Source organism: Lissotriton vulgaris, chromosome 12, assembly GCF_964263255.1.
Source record: "Lissotriton vulgaris chromosome 12, aLisVul1.2, whole genome shotgun sequence".
Classification (NCBI taxonomy): Eukaryota; Metazoa; Chordata; class Amphibia; order Caudata; family Salamandridae; genus Lissotriton; species Lissotriton vulgaris.
In genome coordinates, this window is record NC_141700.1 from 85,111,156 (window position 1) to 85,136,454 (window position 25,299).

A 25,299-nucleotide genomic window follows, 5' to 3' on the forward strand; every position below is an offset into this window, starting at 1 on the left:
TCGCTCTTACGACAGGTGAATAGAAGCTGGGTGTCGTCAGCATAAGAGACGATCCGGGCCCCGTAGGACTCCGCCAGTGTCGCCAGAGGGGTCATAAGGATGTTAAATAGAGTGGGGCTCAGTACAGAGCCCTGAGGCACTCCGACTCCCAATGGCGGCATCTCGGCGGACCCGGGTGGGACCCAGACCGTCTGCCGGCGGTTGGCCAGAAAGGAACGAAACCAGTTGAGCACCGTCCCCCCTAGACCGATGTTATGAAGTCTAGTGAGGAGATCCTCGTGGGGGACGGTGTCAAACGCCGCCGACAGGTCTAACATGACTAACATCACCCTGCCTCCTGTGTCCAGCACCTCCTTCACGATCTCCGAGACTTCCAGGAGCGCCGTCTCGGTGCTTAAGTTGGAACGAAAGCCCGATTGGGATTCATGAAGTAACTCATTAGACTCCAGGAAGTTAGAAAGCACGCTGTGCACGTGTTTCTCCAGGATCTTGGTCAGTGCTGGAAGGAGCGAGATTGGCCTATAATTAGAAGGCGCCTCTGGATCAAGATTGGGCTTCTTGATCAGGGGGATGACCATGGCTTGCTTCCAGGCCTGGGGCAGAAAACCCTGACTCAGGGATAAATTGAGGATAGGATTAGCTATGGGATTGATGACATCTGCCATTTTCGCTAAGAATTTTGCTGGACACGGATCTAATGGTGAGCCTGATTTAAGGTTCCTCATCAAGGCTAAGGCTGCGGCAACCGGAAGGGGAGGAAAGTCTAGCAAAGCTGGGCCAGGAGGAGACAGGAAGACTGTCTCCGTCGGCATCGTAGATAAATCATCTAACGCTCTCGACGGGAAAGAATCCTGAATTAGCCTGATTTTGGTGGTGAAGAAATTGGCAATAGTGTTAGCCCAGGTCTCCACCGGGGCACCCTGAGTAGAGGTTGTCCGGGGGCTGGTGAATTCACGTACAATTGAAAAAATCTCCTTACAGGAGTTAGCTGCGTCTTCAATCCTTTTAGCGAAGTAACATTTCTTGCCCTGTAAGATAAGATCGTGGTAGGACTTCATCATGATTTTATAGCGTTGTTTGGCTTCAGGCTCATACTGGACTCTCCACGCCCGCTCAGCAGCTTTACATTGCCTACGAGCGTGGGCTAAATCCTCCGTAAACCAGGGGGCAGAGACCCGCCGGGCAGCAGATCTGGGTGGCTGTGAGGGAGCGAGCTCATTTAGTCTGGCAAGAAGCCAGGATTGTAGGCTCTCCAGATCTTTCTCCAGGTCGCCAGTACAGGAAACAGGGTGATCTGCCAGAGCATGCGTTAGCATGTCTGGGGTCACCCGGTGGAATGCCCTATAGCTGCTGCCCTGCTGCCTCATGACACTGGCCGGAGAGGTCACAGTAGAAGGTATTTCAAAGTGGGCAAGATAATGATCAGACCAGACGACTGGCAGAAGAGTTACAGCCATGATAGGTGTGGTGGAAAACACCTGATCGAGTGTGTGGCCTTTGTTGTGGGTCGGACCAGAAAGATAGGGGGAAAGGCCTAAAGTGGATGCAATATCCAGCAATTTGATGGCGTCCTGGTCATTATGGTCGTCCATATGGAAATTAAAATCTCCCGCCAGTAGGCACAGCTCCGATCTAAGGACAAGGATCGACATGGCCTGCTGGAGATCATCAAGAAAGGATCCCACTGGGCCCGGAGGTCTGTAAACAATCAGACCCTTCAGTGCTTGTTGCGGCGATAGGGAGATGGTAAAGGCTAAAGAGTCCGCCCCTGCGATGGTGTGAGTATGCGTGACCGTGCACGGAAAAGATTTTTTAACAACCAAGGCAACTCCTCCTCCCCTACCCTTGTCTCTGTCCTGTCGATGGATGGTATAGTCCGTGGGGATGGCTGCCACAATGTCCGGGTGGGAGGAATCATTCAGCCATGTTTCAGTAAGCATCAGACAGGTAGGACTGGTCGTTGAGAGGAGATCAAAAATCTCTTGAGTGTGTCGGTGCAACGACCTCGTATTGAGGAGTAAACAAAGGTGTTTTATGCTACACTCCTTAGCAGGGATAGGGGAAGGGAGGGAGCGAACAGGGTGCCAATGGCAAGCAGGGCACGTATGTTTACCCTTATATCGGCCAGGAAAAACGGACCTTTAGGACGTTTGGAAGAATGTAAGAGAAAGAAAGAGTTACAAACCCTGGCCTATTAGGAGAGAAGAAAGCACCTCAAAACAGGAAATCTTTTGCTCTGCTTTACTGAATTGTTTCTTTGGACTTTGTCTTGTTTGTGGCCATTTTGAGGATGAACCCTAAATCCTTCCACATTTTGCTGGTACAGGTTCCTCAAAAGTCACTATGATAGGATGAGACACTGAGACTGACAATGACATTACTGGCTAGATTTGCACAGGATGACATTGTTGGAGCAGGCGTGACCAGGCAGTCGGCTTGTGTGTGTCAAAGCCAATGTTTTGGAAAGAAAAGCAGATGCATCTTTGCTGGCAGCACAACTCCACCTTATCTTCATTGCTGACGTTGGAAAGTATGTCCTTGCAACAGATAAACAAAGATGCACATAACGTTCTTATTACGCCCCTGCTTTATAAGCCTTACAGAACAAAACGAGCATGCTAAGTCGAAGCCCAATGAACATTTGCTGAAATCTGGTCTCCATTAGTGATGGTGGAAGGACTTTGCTCACTAGCATCTAGCTGCAGACTGATCCATCACCCAAATTATCAGCTATTATTGTAAATGAGATTGCGAACCATAAATAGAGCTTTTTAGTTGTAATAAAAATTACGGCAAGAGTGTGCATTGAAGTGCCCTTGTAAATATGATCTTAAAATACATTGTAGATCCATTCCTACTTGTGCCAGTTACTTCCAGATAAGTTAACAGAGACATTGAACTCCCCCAGCATGAATAATCTTCAAACCTGTTAAATAGCTACTACAAACCATACGGATGTGAATTGATTGATTCTCCAACAGCTTGCAGCAGTTTCAATCTTGGATGCTAAATTGGCACAAATACTACCCAGAACACACACACATCTATATACTGTAGAGGTAAATTGCAAGTAGTGTGTAGACTGAAATAACTTTTATCGGGTTACCAAAATAATTTCAAGGCAGTGGCTTGGTCTGTTAGTATTTTCAACATCCTGACCTTTTTTAAGACTATAATAGCAGCAATGAGTGAGCGGCGTGGGCTTCTTACTCTTTACAATATAGCAATTTATCACCTTTCTGCAAAACACACCTATTAGATCCTAAAAATGTTTTAAGTTGTTACTGTTTGTAATCAAAAGGCTGTCAATCCCATTTACAAATACTCCTGTCCTTGCTTAGAATGGATTGCACTGCTCTCAAGATGTTATTTTGGCCAAAACTGATCAATATAATTTGTGCCCAACTTTGCTCATTCAAAGTTCAACTAATGAACTGTAGAGCAATATAACTATAGGATCCAGTTGGCAACCTCTGGGGTCCTTGTGACCTGTACATAGAGGGGATAACAATAGTTTCTAATAAAGGTGCAGTGAATGAGGATAGATTGCAAAAACTAATCTGTTTAGGTCTGAGAGACCGTATTTGTGTATGAGGTTTGAAGTAGAAATAGCAGCCCATTTGACCAGTTTCAGGTGGTGTTTCTTTATAACAAGAGTTGTAAGAGTGATTTCAACCACCAGCATATCTTGGTCAGATATCACTTGTCATATCATCTTTGGACCAGAGAACTCCCAAGATGGAGGCTTTCCCATCAATTTCTCCAGAGAACATTTGAAGATTACTGCATCAATGAACTTCAATGTACTAGGTGAACTTTAGACTAGGATCACCATTTTATTGGCTCTGGCCTGATGTTTACTGCTTTTATAAAATATTGTTTTTCAAAAGGATTTAGCATTGGTGTTAATAAAAAGATTTCCAAAAAAAAGCATTGGTCATTAAAAAGTATACGCTTTAATAGCAGCCTGGTTAATGTTGGGTTTTTACAAACAAATTCACCTTCTACAAGAAGGAACCAAAGTCATTCACACAACACGCCACCTCGAAAACACTGTCATAGCACTTTGATTGGCTATGAGCTCTTATGATTAAGTCAGGAATAGGTAAATGCACCCATATGAGAGGAATTGAGGACTTCCCCTTGCATTTCTCTTCTTTGATGCTACAGTATTTTATCAATGATAGTTTTTCAAGTCTGTCCGCACTGCAAGAGCGAGCTGGTGGTCATGAGCATTGTGATAACGTGTCATCTCGGTGCATTATATCTAGATCAGACTTTAAGAACTCTATCTTCATGTTTAGTGTTATTTCAAACAAAGCCACATTCCTGGCACCACTTTCGTAACTATAGACATTTTATAGATCTACATTTGTGGGGCAGTTTCTGGGCACAGTCCAAGATTTTAAGACTTATCTCTTGGGAGATGTCATAAAGAGGCAGATTTACTAACATTTTGCCATTGGGTTTGTGTCACAAAAGTGATGTAAACAGTATTTGGGTTATGCTGTCTAGAGCAAAACATTAATTTAGCTGGAAAGTAACCGCAAAGTAGCGCAAGAGGGTGTATCATCAGGGAACCACAACCGGCCCTGGCAAAGTGCTCGGCCTGCCTCCCCGCCCCACTCTGGGGGGTTGGAGGTGCCGCCGAGCTCTTTGCTGGGTCTGGTTTTCAGCTAATTTTGGTACAGGGCCGACTGCAGCTATGCTGCAAAAACGGCCTTGTAACAAAAACGGCCCCCAGAAGCCAAAAACCGGCCCCCACCCTTGCGGCGCACCGGGGCATTGCCCGGTGCCCGCTGTGGCCAGTCCAGCTCTGTGAGTCATGGGTGGGACAAGGGGATTCCAATTCAACCACCCATGGTTGTTGACAAAAAGTTGTATCATTTGTAGACATGGCTTTGCACGAAAAAACGCCTCTTTGAGGCTGGCGTTCAAAAGGAGAAATGTTTTCCTTTATCTACATTTTTGTGACTTTGTATATCTGCTGCTTTCTGCAGATCAGGACAGCATAATAATTTGTAGATATGCGCTGTCCTGTTTGCGCTCTCTCTCTCTCTCTCTCTCTCTCTCTCTTTCTCTCTCTCTCTCTCTCATGCAACACAGTGCAGCAACTTTGGTAGCTCCACTAAGTCTCATGAATTGTTAGTAAATCTACTCCAAATTGTTTCTTAATTGGGAGTTTGGTCAGGCGTCTCTTTACTGGTTTTGGAGAACACCCCTCTCAATTGTTCTACTTTTTTATATCAATCCACTACTGTGGAAGCGGACTGGTGATCTGGGCAGCCATGAGTTGAGTTTGGCATCAGAGAAGGACAGGCAGCTCCAGCTCCAACAAGGCCATACTGGGTCAATGAGAGGACAAGCAGGATAAGCAAGAGTGCCCTTTTCCCATGCTTAACAATTACAAACAAGGACCTGGCTTTAGGACAAGCCTCACAAAAGATTTATAATTACCCTCAATCTAAAATGATTGTTTTGGCATTTTTTACTGGCAAGAGTGAAGATTACAGCACGAATGTCATGTCAGGAGCAAAGCAACTTCACACTGCTGTCGCGGCGGGTAAACTTAACAGTATGCCACATCTGGTCACTCTCTTCCCTAGCCAATTACGAGCAGGAACAGCAAGTCCCGGATTCCACAGTGATATTTTTTTATAGTCACTAAATACAAACATTTTTCATTCTCATTCATTTGAACTCCAGAACTGTGCTCCAGATGTTTTCTTGGTTCTGCCTTGATTTATACCAGGGGTACACAACATGCATCCGGGCGGACTACACCCACACCAGATTGTCAGGATAGCCTGATAACACTAATTTGCATGCAATGATTCCAAATTGATCTGATCAGTTATTCTAAATGGATCTCATTGACACAGGCAATGGTTATCTGATAATTTTGCATGGATGCAGAGCTGAACCAGTAATATATACAACTGATTTACACAGACAGATCAAGACTGGATGGCTGGGCACAGACCTACCCTTCAAGAATGTTGTACACTTTGTGGTACATGGGACTTCCCAAACATTTTTACCCTTAGTAGACTGCAAACTATAGCCTTGGATAGGATGCCCATCTACATTTTCTAAAGGTTATTAGAAATGTTACTGTACAGAGGAGTGGTCTCGTGGGTAGCCCCTATGATATGGAACTCACCGACGCTGGAACAAGCCTCCCTCCTTGAGATTATCACATTTTCATTTTGGATTTAATCTGCATTCTCCCATTTTCATTTGTTGACTTTGTAATAAATAATGATACCAGATGGTCAGGTCTTGTTCTTACCAAAATCAGAAATTAGTTGAAAATGAAGTCTATTGGTTTTATTCTATCTATTTTCCCACTCTGTATTTCACCCAGGAGTCAGAAGAAAACCCTCAGTCATCTAGACTTCAAATTGAGAATTTGTAGATTTACTACTTGAGGTGTTTGTTTTTCCACAGACTCACATAGATTCAATTATGAGCAGAATATAATTGTGTTTATACAGGTTACTGTAAAATATAGATTTTTCTCATTAGTTAATTCCCTACTTTTAATTGTGTTAACATAAGATGACAAATGTGAGATTTAATAGAAATCCTTATTACTTAATTTGCTGACCTCTGATGGAATGACATGCGCATAGTTAGTGACTGATGAATTTAGAACATATATAGATAACTCTTTTCGGAGTGATTATGTGAACATGAACCACAGTGGGCATTCTGGGGTCTCATATCAATGCAGGGTTGATATTTGCAGTGGTGTCATACAATCGCGTTGGGGTTAGAATTGAAGTCTAAGGGACCATTTTGAGTGTCCCAGAACATGGCTTGCTAACTCCTTTCCCTTCCCTGGAATTAACAAACCTAGTGGCATTTTTTAAGTGTAGGTTTGAATTATGGTGAACCTGAGGATATCCTTGGAAATGTGGAATTAAAAGTAGATATGTTAATTCCTTGCACCAGTCCCCTTGGTATTCATCAATTCTTCCCAGGATTTCATCCAGAAACTGTGCATGCTTTTAGAAGATTGAGTGTTTCCATTCAAATTACACAACATCTTAACATTAGGCCTTCATGGTTTGTGCAGTATCCTGCACATTCCTCTTTCAAGCACAGCCGTTTTGCTTACTTGGTAATTAAATCACTATAGTGTCATCCTTTATGGTCATCATAGTCACTCTGGTTCAGTCAATTTCCAATTTGCTTTGACACAACTCAAGATACAGGTCTGAAAACGTATTTTTTTTAATGAGCAAAATGGTGGTATGTTTCAAATTTGTGTACTTCGTTTGTCAACCTGCTCCCTATAAGTTTGTAATCTTAGAATTCAAATTGACATTTGTCTTACCTAGACAACATGGCCGTCATCTCTTTGCAACTAATTATTTCATGATCTTAATTGTGAGTCTTTAAAAATGTGGTGTATTGTGTGTGTCCTTTACTTAATATATTGTCTTGATCTACTTTATGTGTTTTAGAATGAACATCAAGCTTGTATTTATCTGTTCCCATGTGACATCTTATTTGTAGTGTGTAGCACATATGTATATAGCCCTCTCTATCCCAGAAAGTCCTAAATGTTTTATTTGCCGATCGGGAATCACTCACACCCTAGGCTTGGGCATGGTTGTATAAGGAGTATGCTAAAATTATTACAAAGAAGAAAGTATAATGCCTTACTGTCATAGCAATGGTATACACCAATTCAAGCAAAGAACTCCTAAGAGCCTCTTTTGAATCTGTCAGGCGTGTAGGTTGTCAGCGAAGGAGTTCTTAATCAGGGAGCTTACACATGTTAAGATTTTGACCCTTATATTTCTCCCAACCCCAGTGCTGAACTGCAACGTACGATGCATGAATGGAGGAAGCTGCAACGAGGACTCCTGCTCCTGCCAGAAGGGATACACTGGAACACACTGCGGGCAGCGTAAGTCTTTGCCATGCTTAGTTGTACTATATGGAAGCAGAATCCACGTTTGTTAGTACCTGGAGAATGCAATTCCTAGTCTTCAAGTGTCCCATCCATTTGTGTCTCAAACCATCCAAAGCTCAATACTTTATGCAAGAGTAAACATTCAGCAGATGTGGTGGCACAGCTTGTTTTTTCAGTCTGAGGTAAAAAGCGCAAAGCATCTTGGCCTTGATGACGGATGACCTGATGAAAATTGGTTTTTACTGCTTAACTTGTACATAGGGCAGCAATAAGAGGACCATCTGTGCCCTTCCTACATTTCATAATCAGTCTATTATGAATAATAAGGGCACACGCTGAGGACCTCTGCAGCATGTGCTTGAGGTCACCTTGACACTCATTTTTGATCCCTGGTTGAAATTGGTGCTAAAGTCATTTGAAGATTATAGGGCATATTTATTTTAAAATATAATTCTGGGACTGGGATGAGAAAAGTTCATTTTCTATGGCGTCTAAATGCCAGGATATATTTTGTAATGGATAACAGTTAATGGACTTGTCAGATTGTTTGGGATGTGGGTCATTAACTGATAAACCTTGCACACTAATGCCCGATTATGAGTCTGGTGGTCCACGGACCTCCAGACTCGTGGGGGCGTGGCGGGGGGGTCCCTAATATAGGTTGGGCAGTGGGACCGCCACAGCTCTGCCGCAGCTGCCAGGGAACCGCCATTCCGTGACGGTGTTGCAGGAGGCAGTACTATGCTTGGTGGGTTCCCTCTGGTCAGGCCAAGCACATACAAGTTTCTCTCCGCCACGGTTTTCATGGCGGTTCCACCATCATGAAAACCATGGCAGAGAGGAAAGAAAGGGGGCCCTACAGGGCCCCTCGTGCCTCACACCCTGTGGATGCACACATGGGGGCACAACATGTGGGCCCCTGGGTGCATGCACACTAGTTCTTGCATAGCATGGACTTTATAGTCCATGCCGTGCAGGAACTGTTTTTGGCATTCCCCTTGCGGCACCCATTTCCAGGGCACCGCTGTGGGAACGTCAAAAACAAAGCCAGCCATACAGGAAGAATCTCCTAATCTGGTGGACGGTCTGCCCACAGCTTTGGCGCAGCGGCTTCTGGTGGATCCGGTGCCGCACCGCCAAAGTTGTAATTGGGTCCTAAGCGTTAACCCTGCCACTTAAAAATCCTGATGAATTTGACATCAAAACTATTACTTCATGTATTGACTGACATATTAGGCAGGTTGCATTAATCATCTAATTGATGTGGCCTTGTAGATCCACTACAATCCTCTTTCGGTGGCAATTAATTAGTGACACAGGCCCCATTTATCTCCTGAAAATTAAAAAAAAAAACAAGTATGTTTTCCAAAGTACCCTTAGAGATAAATTGCAGGTACTCCAGGCCGGGGCTCGGCTTAGTCAGTCAGATTCAAATCTCAAATCTCCCAACTTAAACCGCAGTAGCTGCTGGGTGGAGGGGTGTGTGATTGCCAGCCGTGTGCCTGGAAACTTGAGTCTGGTGCAGCTTTCCAAGCCCACTACTGCCAATGTTTGTGAATCCAAATTCCAATTCTTTATACTGGTTTATCTAGTTATTATAAGCTTCAAAAAGGTGTCTGTTCGAGGTGCAACTAACATTTGGCACTGATATGAATTAACATGTTAAGCTTTGGTTCACGATTCAACTATTGGCAAGGGTAAGGAGTAGGGCCGGACAAGCCGTAGCGGGCACCGGATGGGTGGAGGCTGGTTTTGGGCCCCTGGTGGCCGTTTTTGTTACCGGGGCTGGCAATATCGGCCCTGTGTAACAAAATCAGCTGAAACCAGCCCTAGCAAACAGCTCGGCCGCAACTACCCCCAGGGGTGGGAGAGTGCTGCCCGAGCCAGGTCCGGTTTCGGTTCCCAGTCCGGCCCTGGTACGGGGACCTATGTAATTCAGCGGGTGTGGCGTTTACTAGTTAGTTAATGATTTATTGGCTTTGCCAAATAATGTGCATTATTTGTAGATTCAAACAAAAAATGGTCCTGATTCAAAAGGATTAAAACAATACTTCCATAGAATTTGACGTGTAATATAGATAATCTAACCAAATTATTTGGTCCTCCATTTCTGCACTATTGTAGCATCCCAGACAGTTGTAAAGCTCAGCCTCACAAAACGTCCTTTGCGATTCTCAGTATGGGGCCACTTAGATATCGTATCAGTAGAGTTGTAGCAACATATTGTTGTTTTGTGAAATTATTGAATTCTAGCAAACCCTTATTTTTTTGTCCATTTTTAAACAGCTGTCTGTGAAAGCGGGTGTCAGAATGGTGGCCGCTGCATTGGACCCAACCGATGTGCTTGTGTCTACGGGTTTACCGGACCTCAGTGTGAAAGAGGTAAGTCACTCAGAACTTGACTGGATTATCTGGAAAAAAGTAATTTCATTTTCTTTCATTGACTACCTCTGTAGGTCCCAGATTTTCAATTGCTCCGGCCTGGTCTAAATATAAATACATAATTTCTTTGGAAAACATGAAAAATCCATTGTTGTGATTCCTTGTTGTAGCAAAGATCTCTGCCAAATAGAGCAAGGCAGCAAACCTTCACAAGTAAACAAGACTGCATAAAATAGGAGCCGAGGATATGAAGATCTCACTTAAAAAGTGTTTTGTTGTTTCTCGCCTTTCGATGGTCCTCGGCAGACAGTGTCCAAATGACATTGTCACAATGTAATTCAAATTAGACAAAATTTAAATCCATTGCTGCACCGAGTTCGATCTTGAGCCTCATAAAACAGATCATCTTGAATGTCATGGATTGTGGTGTCCGCTTGGGAAACCTTTGCAGAACAATGATAGCTTGACAGAATTATAGAGGAAAAAGGTGCACCCAACACTTCTCCTATGCACTAGGTTATGGAAAAGGGCATTGAACGAATGCAGCTTAAGATGGTAGATCATCTACTTCCCCTGCCCTGGCATACATGCAGGACCGCGTCTCCCAGTCATTTCAGTTTCTGTAATGGCAAGTATAAGCTAAAAGAAACCGGAAAGGATTGTTCCTCAGGCAAAGTCCAGTGGTTAAAATGCATCCAACACTTATTTACTATCATCTAGAGGTAGCAATTCAAACCCTGACACAGATCGCCTGTCACAGAATTGAGGAGGTTCCTCGATAGGTCACTATCTCTAGAAGGCTGTGGGTAAGTCAGATCATATTGGGTGAGTCTAGCGTGTGTCAGTTTTGCCGGCACACTAGCAGAAGTTCACAGGCAACAGGATTTTCTGAAATTTCTTGTTTCACAAAAGTTCAGCCAACTTCTGTTCACAGTCAATACAACTGAAACAAAACATCTGGGCTTACAATACTTGGAGCGGCATTTCAAACGACTCTACTGTGGGGTTGTCTCCTCCTATGTCTTGAACTCACAAAATCTATCCTAACTCTCAGTCTCTTAGCAATGCAAAGGGTCTGGAGCAAGAGCAGCTTGGAGTAATCAATTAAGACCCGGCCACTTGAATCGCAGCCAATGAAAACCTGCAGAACACATGTGCAACCTCCATGGATTACTGATGAAACAATGGATGTTTTTGTAGTTTAAGATGAACAGAGTGATTAAGTGGTCTCCTTCCTTCCTACACAAAGACTAAACTATGTGGTTTTTCATTGAAGGCATGAGCAAAGCTGAAAAGTATTTTCAATAATCTTCAAAAAAGAAAAATGGAGACACTTTCCATTTTTTATTTCAGAGAGAATAGCATGCCTGGAGAGAGCACAGTTCAAAAAGTTCCTAATCTTAATACAAGTAGAAACTGTCTGAATGTGAAAAAGAGCATTTTAATAGCCTGGAAGTGCCAGGTGCGTTGGGTGGTGGCCGTGTTCTTAAAATCCAAAGTACTGCATTGTGGGTGAAGATGTGTACTAGCCCGGGCTGGTTCAAACTTGTAATTCTGTGTGAAATTAGGGCCCAGGTGTGTCTTTGCAAATGAAAGTCTTGCAATACCAACACCAGTGTATTTTCCATATAGTTTTTAAAGTCACACAGTGAATGTGGCTAGCACACAACATGCTGGAGTGGCAGACATCCACCTGGTACACATTTTCTGCTTAAACCAAACCTCCCACCCCAAAAAAATCACGTGATCATTGGAAGCGTAACAAAATAGAAATTACAAATGATAGGCATTGACAATAATCGCAGTTTACAAAAGAATGTGCATGCTTTATAAAACTTGCACAAGTCCTAGGTACAATGAGGCAATGTTCTTCAAGCAATTTCATCCCTGCTTTGGAGGAAATGATGCAACTGAGCAAATATTCACTTCGCCCACTGAAAAGAAATGAGCACGTTGGTCCTTCTTCTTAAAAATGACTGCCCTCTTTTTCCCCTTGAGAAGAGATGGGAAATCTATTAACAGGTCATGTCCTTGGGTGTCATTAAAATGTTGCACTTGTCATATGTAACCTTCATAGTCGAGAAGGCCAGCAGTGACCAGTGGACGCTGGCCACCACTCCTTTAAATTGCTAAATCGTATGGGTGTAGAATGAGAATGGTGAAGAAATAAATTGAGCAGCGTTGACTGAATCCAGGCATGAACATCAATTACCCAATAAGTCTGATGCTGTGTATAGGACATCAAACCTCCTTTGAAGCACAATAAATTACAGGGTTCACCCTCTATCCCACCCACCCTTAGGCACTAAAAATACTCCTTTTTCATGCTGATGGGTAAGGAGTTGGAACTTCAGAAAGTAAACAAGTCTCTTAGGTGCACATGCATCAAAATAGGCAATTGCGATTCTATAATTGCATTTTTTAAGGAATTGCAATTATAAAATCGCAGGTCCGAGGCTAATAACACATGACGGGTCTCTATTGAGAGTTGAATAGCAGGCAAAAATGGCCTGGAATGTAGCCATGTGTAATTAGCATTGGCTGAGATTAATTCAGGCATTCTGCCATCACCATTTTTTTCTCTGTGCCAAATTGGAAGCCAAGATAGCAACTATTACCTTTTATGACCCCCAATTCTGGGCTGTGCATTGCTGGCAGGTAGAGGGAACATCAAAAACTGACCTTGTGTACCAGGAGCCGTGAGGGGAACGGCGGCGCTGCAGAACGCGCCAAAGAAACGCCGGGAGGCAGCGCGACCAGCGCGAACAGCGGACCACAATCCCCAGCAGCCCCTGGGGCGGGTGCACGCCAGTGACGAACGAGGAGCGCCCGGAGGCGCCTGTAAAAGGCTGACCCCCCGGGAGCCCAGTGGGGGAACATCAAAAACTGACCTTGTGTACCAGGAGCCGTGAGGGGAACGGCGGCGCTGCAGAACGCGCCAAAGAAACGCCGGGAGGCAGCGCGACCAGCGCGAACAGCGGACCACAATCCCCAGCAGCCCCTGGGGCGGGTGCACGCCAGTGACGAACGAGGAGCGCCCGGAGGCGCCTGTAAAAGGCTGACCCCCCGGGAGCCCAGTGGGGGAACATCAAAAACTGACCTTGTGTACCAGGAGCCGTGAGGGGAACGGCGGCGCTGCAGAACGCGCCAAAGAAACGCCGGGAGGCAGCGCGACCAGCGCGAACAGCGGACCACAATCCCCAGCAGCCCCTGGGGCGGGTGCACGCCAGTGACGAACGAGGAGCGCCCGGAGGCGCCTGTAAAAGGCTGACCCCCCGGGAGCCCAGTGGGGGAACATCAAAAACTGACCTTGTGTACCAGGAGCCGTGAGGGGAACGGCGGCGCTGCAGAACGCGCCAAAGAAACGCCGGGAGGCAGCGCGACCAGCGCGAACAGCGGACCACAATCCCCAGCAGCCCCTGGGGCGGGTGCACGCCAGTGACGAACGAGGAGCGCCCGGAGGCGCCTGTAAAAGGCTGACCCCCCGGGAGCCCAGTGGGGGAACATCAAAAAGTGACCTTGTGTACCAGGAGCCGTGAGGGGAACGGCGGCGCTGCAGAACGCGCCAAAGAAACGCCGGGAGGCAGCGCGACCAGCGCGAACAGCGGACCACAATCCCCAGCAGCCCCTGGGGCGGGTGCACGCCAGTGACGAACGAGGAGCGCCCGGAGGCGCCTGTAAAAGGCTGACACCCCCGTCTTGCCCCGCGAGTCGCGCGCGGGAGCAACCGGGAGAAGCCCGGGACAAGGGCGGGACAGTCTACGGCAGTCCACGGCAAGACCAGGCAGGGCTGGGCCACCCTCCGTACATCTCCTGCTAATATGGGTAAGCGGAAAAGCGGAGCTACCGCAGACGATGGGGGGAAAAAGGCTAAAGTGGCTAAACAATCAGACTCCATCTTGTCCTACCTTACCTCTGCGGTGGGGGCCTTAACTAAAGAAATCGCCACAGCACAGCAAGAACTGGGTATATTAGCTAAGTCCCCTTCCTCATCTATACTACCTGAAGCACAAGCCATTCCTCTAGAGCCTGATGTCATCATAACGAAACCCACGACTGCTACTGTTTCCAATTTACCTCAAGCTTGTGCATCCCAAACTTTGCTTCCCACTGTGAGCCTGGACCGATTGGGAAATTCAAAATCGTCCTCGAAAAAACGTAAGAAGAGGGAGGCCCCCCCTCGAGTTACTCATGGGATGGAGGAGTCCCTGAAGGACCTCATTGAGGCTCTTTTTGAGGAACGGATTGAACCCCTTTTAGTGGGAATTGCAAAGGACATAGTAGACACTATGAACACATGTCTCGAAGGCTTGCTAAAAAAATGTGTCTTGATAGATGATATAGCAAAAAAACTTGATAGCTTGCCTTTTGGCGATAAAAAGGTCGTAGATTGTCACAGCGCACAGCAGTTACCTTTTCCACTTCTTGAGGCCATCCCTGAGCCCATGGAATCAGACACAGTAGGCCTACAGGTCCCCCAACCACCCACACCTATCACCCGACAGGAGGTCCCCTCAACATCAGGGGAAACTAGTTACTTGGGAAGCAAGACTCATCTAAATCTGCCCCCTGCGGTAGTACCCTATGTAGCTGTTTTCCTAGGGGTGCCCCCGATAAGGCAAGGCGAGGAGGAGTCAACCCCCGCACTTATAGGGAAAGCTAAAAAATGGTGCGATGAGTTGAGCAGCGGTGACTCAAATACATCCTCTAGCATCATAGCTGCAAGAAGGGTAGGATGGGTGGGTAAACGGGTTAAAAATGTGAAAGGTGACTGTGTGGTGATAAACTTTAATAATGACCATTGCCCGAGTACCCTGTTCTGGGATGGATCAGATATTAAGGAAAACGACAGCCTCAGGGCGGTCCCATTAGGCTTCTTTTATCCCCCACAGCCCCACTTCAACTCACACAGGACGGCCCCCCCAAATACGGTCCCAGCAGCTAATGGGTGGCAAACTGTAACTAGGAAAGCGAGTCGAAATTCATCAACGTTCCATAACACAGGCCCTATTATGGACCTGGTTAATCGCTTTAATCCCCTAAGTGATTTGAACACAAACGATTGACTACCTACACCCTTAACATCACCTATAATAGCCAAGCCTGAGAGGGTCACTTCCCTACCATGCACATTTATGACCTGGAACGTTGCAGGAATAAGAGCTAAAAGATCGGACCCCACTTGGATTCAATACATTTCTAAACATAAGGTCATAGCTCTGCAAGAAACGTGGGACACTTCACTTTCCTTTTCCCTAGATGGCTTCCTAAGTTTCATAATACCCGCTAGTTCTAGTAACGCGGGGGGAGCAAAAGGGGGGCTTATTACACTTTTTTCTTTAGATTTAGCAGGAACTTTTAACCTACTGAATTCAGGTTCTCCAAACATCCTAGCAATAGAATGGACAGTCTCCCCGAGCTGTATTATACTAGTAATTAATTTTTACAACGCCTGGGGTGGACCAAATGAATTTGAACACTTGCATTGTTTGGTGAACTTGATAAACAAATACAGTCAAAATTCACATACTCCTTTCGATATTTTTTTAATGGGTGATTTTAATAGCCACAAATGTCAATTGCCCTGTCAATCACTAGATGCAGACCCTCCTGCCGGAGTCTGCATTCCTCATTTCGAACACACCAAAATGGGGGAGTCACTTGACCTATTGTGTGCCAATTTTAATATATATGAATCATACAAAACTGCTACTAATGAGAAGGTCCCCACCTTTAAAGGTACAACTAAGGGGTCGATAATTGATTACATATTTATGTCCGTAGGCTTAATTTCAAAGACAAGAGACTATAAAGTTACTGTCCCACCCCATAGTGATCATAACCCTCTGTCAACTGAAATACACTGGAGTGACTTATGGCGCAGACAGGTGGACCAACCCCGGGTTTGCGCCTTGGCGGTGCCCAGTGACCAGGGCAGACGGCTCAGATGGGGTATGGCCATGGAGGAAAGGTTCATGGAAAGCTTACTCCCTAAAATTGAGGGACCGATAGAAACTTGTCTAGATCAAACTGCCTCGAACCTCCAGGTTGTTACAGCTTTTAATTGTATTTGTGCACAAACTGTCAGGGATCTTACAAAACCCAAACCCAAGTACCCCACAAAGCCCCACAAATGGTTTGACAGCAAATGCTCAAGGGAACATAGAGAATTGAAGCTGGCCCTTAAGGCCAAGGATAGGGATAAAGAATTAACTTCTCACCTGAGACGGGCCTATAAAGCCAATGTGAGGGCAAGGAAAAATGAGATCAAGAACAATGCATGGAATGATCTACTTAATGTAGATGTTCTAAAAAATAGTAAACAGTTCTGGGAAATCATTAACCACTCCTTTTTTACAGGGGAGAACAATCTGAATACAGATTGTGTAATTCCCGATGAGAGATGGGTACAGCATTTTAGCAATATTTATGGGGGCGAACCATTAGACTGCCCAAGTACTACTGAGGTGGTTCACTGTGCAGCCACAGTGGTATTCACGGAAGAGGAGGTCCTTAAAGCCATTATAAATACCTCAAAAAACAAGGCACCAGGCCCTGATGGTGTCCCGGCAGACTTTTTTAAATATTGCCCAGTACTCTGGAGCAAAGTACTGACCAGAGTGTTCAGAGCAGCAACCGAAGGATTTCTACCTCAAACTTGGGCAACATCCATAATAGTTCCCATCTTTAAGAAAGGAAATCGGGAGGACCCTGGGTGTTACCGCCCAATTTCCCTTATCGACTCCACTTTTAAAATCTTAGGTAGAGCCCTTCTGGTTCAACTAAGGGAAAATTTAGAACTGAATGGGGGACTCTCGAACATTCAATATGGCTTCCGTGAGAATAGGGGGACGTTGGAACAATGTTCCAATCTCCACCTTTTAGTCTCCAGGTATACGGTGGCCGGGGAGGGGTCAGTTTACTTGGCTTTTATGGACCTCTCCTCGGCCTTCGACCTGGTGAATAGGAGTAAGTTATGGACTACTCTACTAGAGCTAGGTATAGAGGAACCCTTGGTGGCATTTATGGCAAGGTTACACCAAGATCTCAACGCAAAAATAAGAGTCACTAGGGATGGAAGGTGCACGGAAAGTTTTAAATCCGAAAAAGGGGTGCGCCAGGGTTGCATCCTGGCCCCCCTTCTTTTTACTATTTATATAAACGGTCTGGGGAAATATCTAGAAACAGGACTGGCTGATGTTCCCCGTGTAGGAGGAGCCCAGATTCCAGCCCTCCTATACGCGGACGATGCCGTCCTAATAGCACGAACAGGGATTAGCCTACAGATTCTTCTGGACCGCTTTGGCTCCTTCATGGAGAATCTAGACTTGAAAATTAACGTTTCCAAGTCCCACACTATGATTATTGGTCGTAGAGTAAATATGTTGCAGACAAAATCTTTTATTTGTAAAGGGGAGATACTTTCTAGGGTCCCAGTTTTTCCTTACCTGGGAGTCCTTTTTGACCAAAGAGGGTCCTGGGTCCCCCAGATCAAAGCAAAGAGTCTCAGCTTAGCACGATCTTCATCAGCCCTGCTGGCCTTTACAAAAAGATTGGGAGCCAAACCAATGGAGGCGGTGATTAAAATATATAACAGTAAGTGCGTACCAATCGCTATGTATGGATCTGCGATCTGGGGTTACGCAGAGACGGCAAAAATACAGAGGGTAGAAAATGGTTTTATTAGGAACATTTTATCTGTTTCCGATTCCACACCCACCTTCTCTATCCATGAGGAAATAGGTTTACCATATATCTCTGATAAATTAAAATTAGCCCCCCTCCTTTTCTGGGCCAAAACATGGCTGAATCCCGAGCTAACGCTAAACCATGCTATCCTTAAGGATGTCATTGCAAGGGATAACGCCATGAGAATTCCCTGGCTAAAATATATTAAAACTACATTATTAATGCTGGGGAGACCGGAACTTTTCAATGACCCAACCAACATCAGGAGGGAGGATGTCAGATGGATTAAGCAGATGTTTCTAGAGAGGGCTCGTATGGATAGAGAAGAGCTGGAATTGAGGAAACCCATGGTGAGGGCACATATTGTTTTAACGACTTCGCCCACCTTGGAACCATATCTAAAAGTTGTGACTAACCCTCTTCACAGACTCCTACTAACTAAATTCAGGATGAACTTAATTCATTATTCCCTAGGAAACTTCCCGGTGTGGTCTAAACCTGAAGATGGTCCGCCATGTGGATGTGATCAATTTTCAGTTCAAGACACCCTTCATTTTATATTTTTTTGTGACTTTTATAGCAGTGAAAGGAAAAAATATCTATTCCCTGTCTTGAAAGCGGCGGGCTTTACTCAAATAAGGCCAGCCTTAATCTTCCTCCAAATGTTAGCAGATACTCACACCATGTTTAGTGTTGCTTGCTATCTAACTGCTGCATTTAGATCTAGGAAGAAAAGACTACCCCAGATAGACCTGTTTTAACATAAATTTGTTTTTAAAAGGAACATTTTTAATATTTGTAAATAGATTTGTTTGGTACTTTTGTGTAACAATCTGATGAAATGAAATCATTAAGCAGAACACTTTTGTAATGAAATCAAGTGATGTTTTTAAAAAATTGTATTTGTACTTGCATTGTGCCTTTTATGATTTTAACATAAATCGAATAAAGAGTATTTTGAGGTAGAGGGATTGCCATTGTGGGCAATAGCTATATCATTAGATTGCAGAAATCTATGTATGTCTTTATTATGGATCCATTCTCCTCGCATTGCTTTATTGGGTTTTTGTGTATGTTTCTTTTCTTTAGTTTTTCACTATTGTAAAAAGGTCATGTGCTATATTCATACATGGTGTGTATACAAGTGTTATTCCTAGGACATCTCACATAACTAACATACATCACACATCAAGAACATTTCAAGGTCAGACGTACTGCTCACTCACACACAGAGTGGATTTGCAGAAACAGCCCTGGCAAAATTGCTCCGCATGTGGAAAAGTCACCCCGGCATCTGTTGTGTCCTCCAGGTCAAGGCTTTGAACTCACACACCACTATAGGACACCTAGGAACTGTTTCACCGCACAAACCAGTTAGTCCCCTTTTTGGGAGAATAACCAGTTGCTCACCTCCCTGGGTCAGGTGTCTAATCACCTCAATACGTAGAAGAACACCGCAGTGGAGAGGCAATGTCCCAAAGTTCAATAAGTTCACTATTAAATCATCAAAAATCTTGGAAGGATGTAGGAAAATTTATATTTTTTTATTATTCTTTTCAATCTCCTTCATAAAATATATCCATGTAGCCAACATGTTACAAGTTGCGACTCCCTGCACAAACTCCCAAAATCTTGGCGCAATCACACACCGTTTTTGGGTGCGTTCCATTGAGACTGAACAGAACCATTTAAGACCATAGTAAATGATGTGTGAATGACCTCAGAAAGAGGAATGAAACTTTCTGGATATCACTTATACATTATACGCCCCGTGGAAATCCTTTGTTTATGGGAGAAACTCATTGGCTTTCTAGCTGTGTTTCATGAAGGGGATTAAAAAGAATAGTCAAGCATTGCATTTTTTACCACATCCTTACACAAGATTCTTGGGGGCAGATGTATCAAACTAATTTTTTGTCGCAAATGCTGCGAATCGCTAAAAAGCAGGGTTTGCGACAAAAAAATAGGAAAATGGAATGCATCAAGAAAAAAGCCTCGCAATATTAAGGAATCGCAAATTTTGTGATTCCTTAATATTGCGTAAGCATTTAAGGAATCGCAAATTGCGATTCCTTAAACGCTATGTATGAAGCATTTAAGTTTTGTGAATTTAGGCTAAGAAATCGCAAATTACCACCAACTTGTAGTTGGTGGTAATTTGGGAATTTTTTTACAAATGCACTTTTTGCAATTTGTATAGGTGCCATGTGTCGCTCATACATCCCCTTAGGGCATGTATGTGCGCCATATGCGCACACATGTCAATTTCAGGGGGTGCAGCAGGGTGTCCTTAAGACACCCTTGTACCCTTGAAATTATTCTCAATTTGCGATTAGCAAATTGAGAATCACAAATTGGGAATAATTTCCCATTCATTCCTATGGGCCTCCTGGCCCATAGAAATAAATGGGAAATTATTCCTTAATTGCGATTAGCAATTTGCTAGTCGCAATTAAGGATTTTTAAGAAATCGCTAAAAAATAGCGAATTTCTACATACATACCATTTTGCAATTCTCAAATAGCGATTCTCAAAAAATCACTATTTGAGAATCGCAAAAGGGTATCTTGATACATCTGGCCCTAGGTGATTTAATAGTGGACTTATTGAACTTTGCGATGTCACCTCTCTTCTTCGGTGTTCTTCATTATTTTGAATCCTAATAAGGCCATGTCTGCCTTTCTGTGTGTCCCAAGTTGATAAATAGAGCAACATTACATTTGTTAAAGCTAACTGCTATACGTTATGGCACTTAAAAGCAATAAACAATCTATTCAACATATAAATATATATTAAATATATAACAATCACCAATATATTGAAAAGTCAATATCATGTATGGGTTGGTATGATGGTATGGGGAGCTAGAGAAAGCACATATATTCTGGGTCTGAGTTGGAAGGTCCTCGTACAAAATCTGGATATTTTCCACCCGATTAGGTCCTCCGAAAGTCAAATAGTACTAGAAAAAGTCCATACTAACTCTTATCCAGACATTGTGTTAATCTTTTAGATCCATCTTGGATCATTCAACCTGAAGAACGTGTGGAAAAATCAAACTTGGTGCATGTTGTACAAAGATTCAGCTTGATTGAGCTCATATTTCAAATCATTCGCTGAGCAACTGATTTACGCTCTGCTCATTAAGAATAGTATATTATGTACTGTACATTTGTGTAGTGTGTTTTTCTGTTGTTTCAATGGGTCTGTAACACTTTCTGAATATGTTTTAATTTGCCATGTTGGAATTCTCGCTGAATGGCGTCAAAGTTGTTTTTTATTTTGTTGTATTTCATATTATTTGGAGGTTAATCGTCCTGCGTAGTAGCCAGTGATGTTTGAACAGTCCGATGTATTGTTTAGTGATGGATTATATTGGATAGTGGCTGGATAGATCCGGGCGTAGCATTATGTGTGTGTGCGTATATTTATATATATATATATATATATATATATATATATATATATATATATATATATATATATATATATATATATATATATATATCATAGATGTAATTTGAGATGTCATCAGTGATGTAATTTAGCATAATATGAGTGATGCAATGTGTGAGGTCATTAGAAATGCATGGAGGGGGCGCAAGTTATAGTTAGCTCAGAAAACTACACTATAGTTTTTTCATTATTTCAACAACTAAGCATAACATCACTTTATCCTTCGTTTTTAGGGAATATATATGTGTGTGTGTGTGTTGTTTTTTTAGTGAATATATATATATATATATACATATATATATATATATATATATATATATATACATACATACATATGTGTGTGTGTGTGTGTATGTGCATGTATGAGAGTATCTAGACAGGAAGGCATTACCCTACATGTTATATCCTTGAAGTATGGGCGAGTATCTTGGCCACCAAACTATAAATCATGCCCTTTTCCTAAAGAAAGGATCAGCATATACATGTTACTAAAAATAGTTTTTTATTGAAAATATTGCTTCGTGGACACTGGCACATTTTTGTTGAATATCTTTACTGCATGGACACATCTATTAAATGTAATCAAGCAAATGGCCCCAGGACATTCTGATCCTGCTACTTACTATATGTCTACTCCATAAAATCACTGTAAAGAACCCTTCATCTAGACTTGTGCAATGTCCTAGGATTTCATAGGTCATTACGAGTAATGAACTTGACTTATACAAGGCGTGCCTGTTGTCAGTTTTTGGTCTGGTGTACGCCAAGACCTTTTGATTTTACTAGAGTGATATACATTTTATATTTACCTATAAGGGCTTTCAGCCAGCCCTCCTCCTTCATTTGTCTGTTATTATACCATGCATACAGCAAAGACCATGGGGTAAAGGGTCAACCCTCTTCTGCCATTGGCTGACTTGATTCTGAATGACAGCCTTCCAGCCTTTCACAAGGAGCACCTGCTCTCACAAAGTAGTTCTCTTCAGTGTTGGGGAGTACAAAAATAATGTGTGCTTTTTGAGACCAAAACAAATATTTTAGCTTTTAGCCAATGCTTTTTAGATTGAGATGTGCTGGCAGTTTCCCCCGCAACAATGTTTTATGAAACTCGTGACGAAACATAACCACAAAGCCATCACTGACAGAGCCAAAATTCTGCCAGTCAACACCAGACCTATTGGCCCTGCTAATATTGTTAGAATTTAGCATCTCCTACCCCAGGCCTGAGAAACTTAATAGTAAGTCACACAAGTGGCTTTTGTAATTTTCTCTGGAAGAGGAACACAGTGTATTTTGCAGGGGCTTTCAGTATTTTTTCTCCATTTGAGATTGAAGGCCCTGTCTGTCTGTTGTAGAGGTGATTATTGAGGAAAGAGGCCCTTGCATTTTGTGTTCACCATATTACATATGTGCCTCAGGTGCATTAAAACAGTAGTTCAATCTTACCCATGCTGTCACACTTTCCCTCCTCTGCCTTAAAGTTCTGACATCTTGCGGGTTCACTACACATAGCCTACACCTATTGAAGAAAAAGGTAACATACTGTTATCTGTAGCACTCCCTACAAAAGTAGATTTGGGCATATCTTTGGACAGGTCTTGGTAAAGAGTCATAAAACGTCTCTGTAATGTGTGTTTAATGCGTCAGTATGCAGACATTATTGACTATTCCCAATGCATTGAACCCAGTTGAAGTCACACTCAGTAAATCGATGGAACCTAGTGTGCGTAGGTCTCTCACAATCCATTTGTGTTTGCCGTGTATCTAATAATAAAACTTCTAGATTTTCACAGTCTCGCCTTTCATAGCTCTTTCATGGGGGCTTAGATGTCATTTTGCCTATTTCAGGTAGTGTCGAGGTCATTGTTGGACATTGCGACAAGATTTGAAGATATTTTAGCATTTCCACAGAGATTCATATCAGATTTGAGAGTTTGCTTTGCGATGAAGGAGACCCTCTGAGTTTTCAGACGTTTGGCCTATTTAGAGATTTGGGGAATTAATTCACATTGTTGCTATGCAACATCATATTTCACTTTCTATCCTAGGGGTGTTGGTGGCAAAATTTATTATTTTTTAAAACTTCAAGTCCAATTCCTAAAAAGGCAAGAGGAAGGCATGCAGAAATATACATTGAAAAGAAAGGCATGAGATTTCTCTGCTAGCGCTTTCCCACATCTCCTGATATCCCCAGGAGGCGAGATTCCATGACTGTAAGAAGCAGTCTGCTTTGTTGGATAAAGTGTTATGGGTCTGTGAACAATTACAGTGGAATATTTCCCTCCGCAGATCCCCGTAACAAGCCACAGGCACCCAGTGAGATTATTTACATATCGCGGAGTATATCTCTGTGGCTTCACACTTAATTGAGGAAATAATTAGAGTGATGCATATCTCTGGGTCTCCATTAATAATGTAATACTAGTGTAATTTCCTCCAGCTGATCCATCTGTCTGTGAAGAAGACTATCGAACACTCTTGCCAGCCGTTGCAGTTGAATGTAAGCTTTTATAGGGTATCCTAATATTCTTAGATTAATGACGTTTCAAAGCCTCATAACCCTTCCACACTTTCCTTACCATTTGATAAGAAACTTAAAGAACCAAACCCTGTTTACATTCCCCTTAAATATTTTTTAAGTATCCCAGATTCATTGCCAGGGACCTACAAACTGCTGTAGGAAGAACATTTTTACAGGATTTTCTCAAATGTGAGGGATCTACAAACTACTGTAGGGAGAACATTATTACAGTATTATATCAAATGTGAGGTACTGTATATATAGAATTACTGCCCATTTCTGATATTGACCATTTGAGACTGGTTTATTAAAATAACTTGTGGTGGTGGTTGGAAAACAATTTGGATAAATTACTACAGTGGGCGCTTCTCAGTTGTTTTATCAATTTTACTATTATAACAATTTTACTTCTTGAATTCCTCAGTAATTAGGAAGTGGAATTCCAGCCATATCAAACACGGGACTAATGCCGTAAAGTTAAAGACCCCATCTATTTTGCGTTATGATTTTGGGTACCTTCAAACTGTGAAATGGATGATTCTGTCACAGACTGGAGCCTTCGGAGGACTCTCAACCTTAAGTTGAGCTCCAACAAAATATTGTGGCATTCAGGAAAGACATGAAAAGGATGCTGTTCAAGAAAAACTTTAAGGGCCAGATGTACAACCATTTTTTGGGGTCGCAAACGAGCAATTGGCCCGTTTGCGACCGGTCCTGGCATGTGCAAGCGCTATTTTACGAGTCAGTGACTCGCAAAATAGCGTCTGCGACTCTCGCTATTAGGAAGCCGCGGCCACTGTTTTGCGACCACATTTGCAGCCACAAAACACTCGCAGTTTACCACCAATTTCAAGTAGGTGGTAAGCCACTCATAAACGGGAAGGTGTCGCCAGGGGACGCCTTCCCCTTTGTGAATGGATGTGAAAATATTTTTTAAGAGCAGGCAGTGGTCCCAGGGACCACTGCCTTCTCTTAAAAGATGAAACAGAAACATTTCATTTATCTTTTTTAAATGCAACCCATTTTCCTTTAAGGTAAACGGGCTGCTTTTTAAAAATAAAATTGCTTTATGAAAAAAGCAGTCACAGACATGGTGGTCTGCTGACTAAAGGAGGCCACCATCCCTGTGAGTGCTGGCCATTCCTAGTGGGGTTGTAAATAGCACCTGCCTCATGAATATTAAAGAGGCAGGCAAGTTGTGACCCCATTAGGAATCACTAACAGTATCTGAGACACTATTGTAAATTGCATTTTCGAGTCGCAAAATGTAAGAGTCGTACATCTGGCCCTAGGCCTTCTCTCTAAATGATCCGGACAACCAAAG

At 43.2% G+C, this 25,299-nt stretch overlaps 1 protein-coding gene across 1 annotated transcript in view; it reads left to right on the forward strand.

The window, feature by feature from the left end:
• Positions 1 to 25,299, forward strand: part of LOC147673403 (fibrillin-2-like) — a 259,147-nt gene that overhangs the window by 56,234 nt on the left and 177,614 nt on the right. Inside the window, exons 4-5 of the mRNA XM_086947262.1 lie at positions 7,826 to 7,921; positions 10,214 to 10,309. Coding sequence (XP_086803388.1) covers positions 7,826 to 7,921; positions 10,214 to 10,309 — 192 coding nt within the window. The remainder of the gene's footprint in view (positions 1 to 7,825; positions 7,922 to 10,213; positions 10,310 to 25,299) is intronic.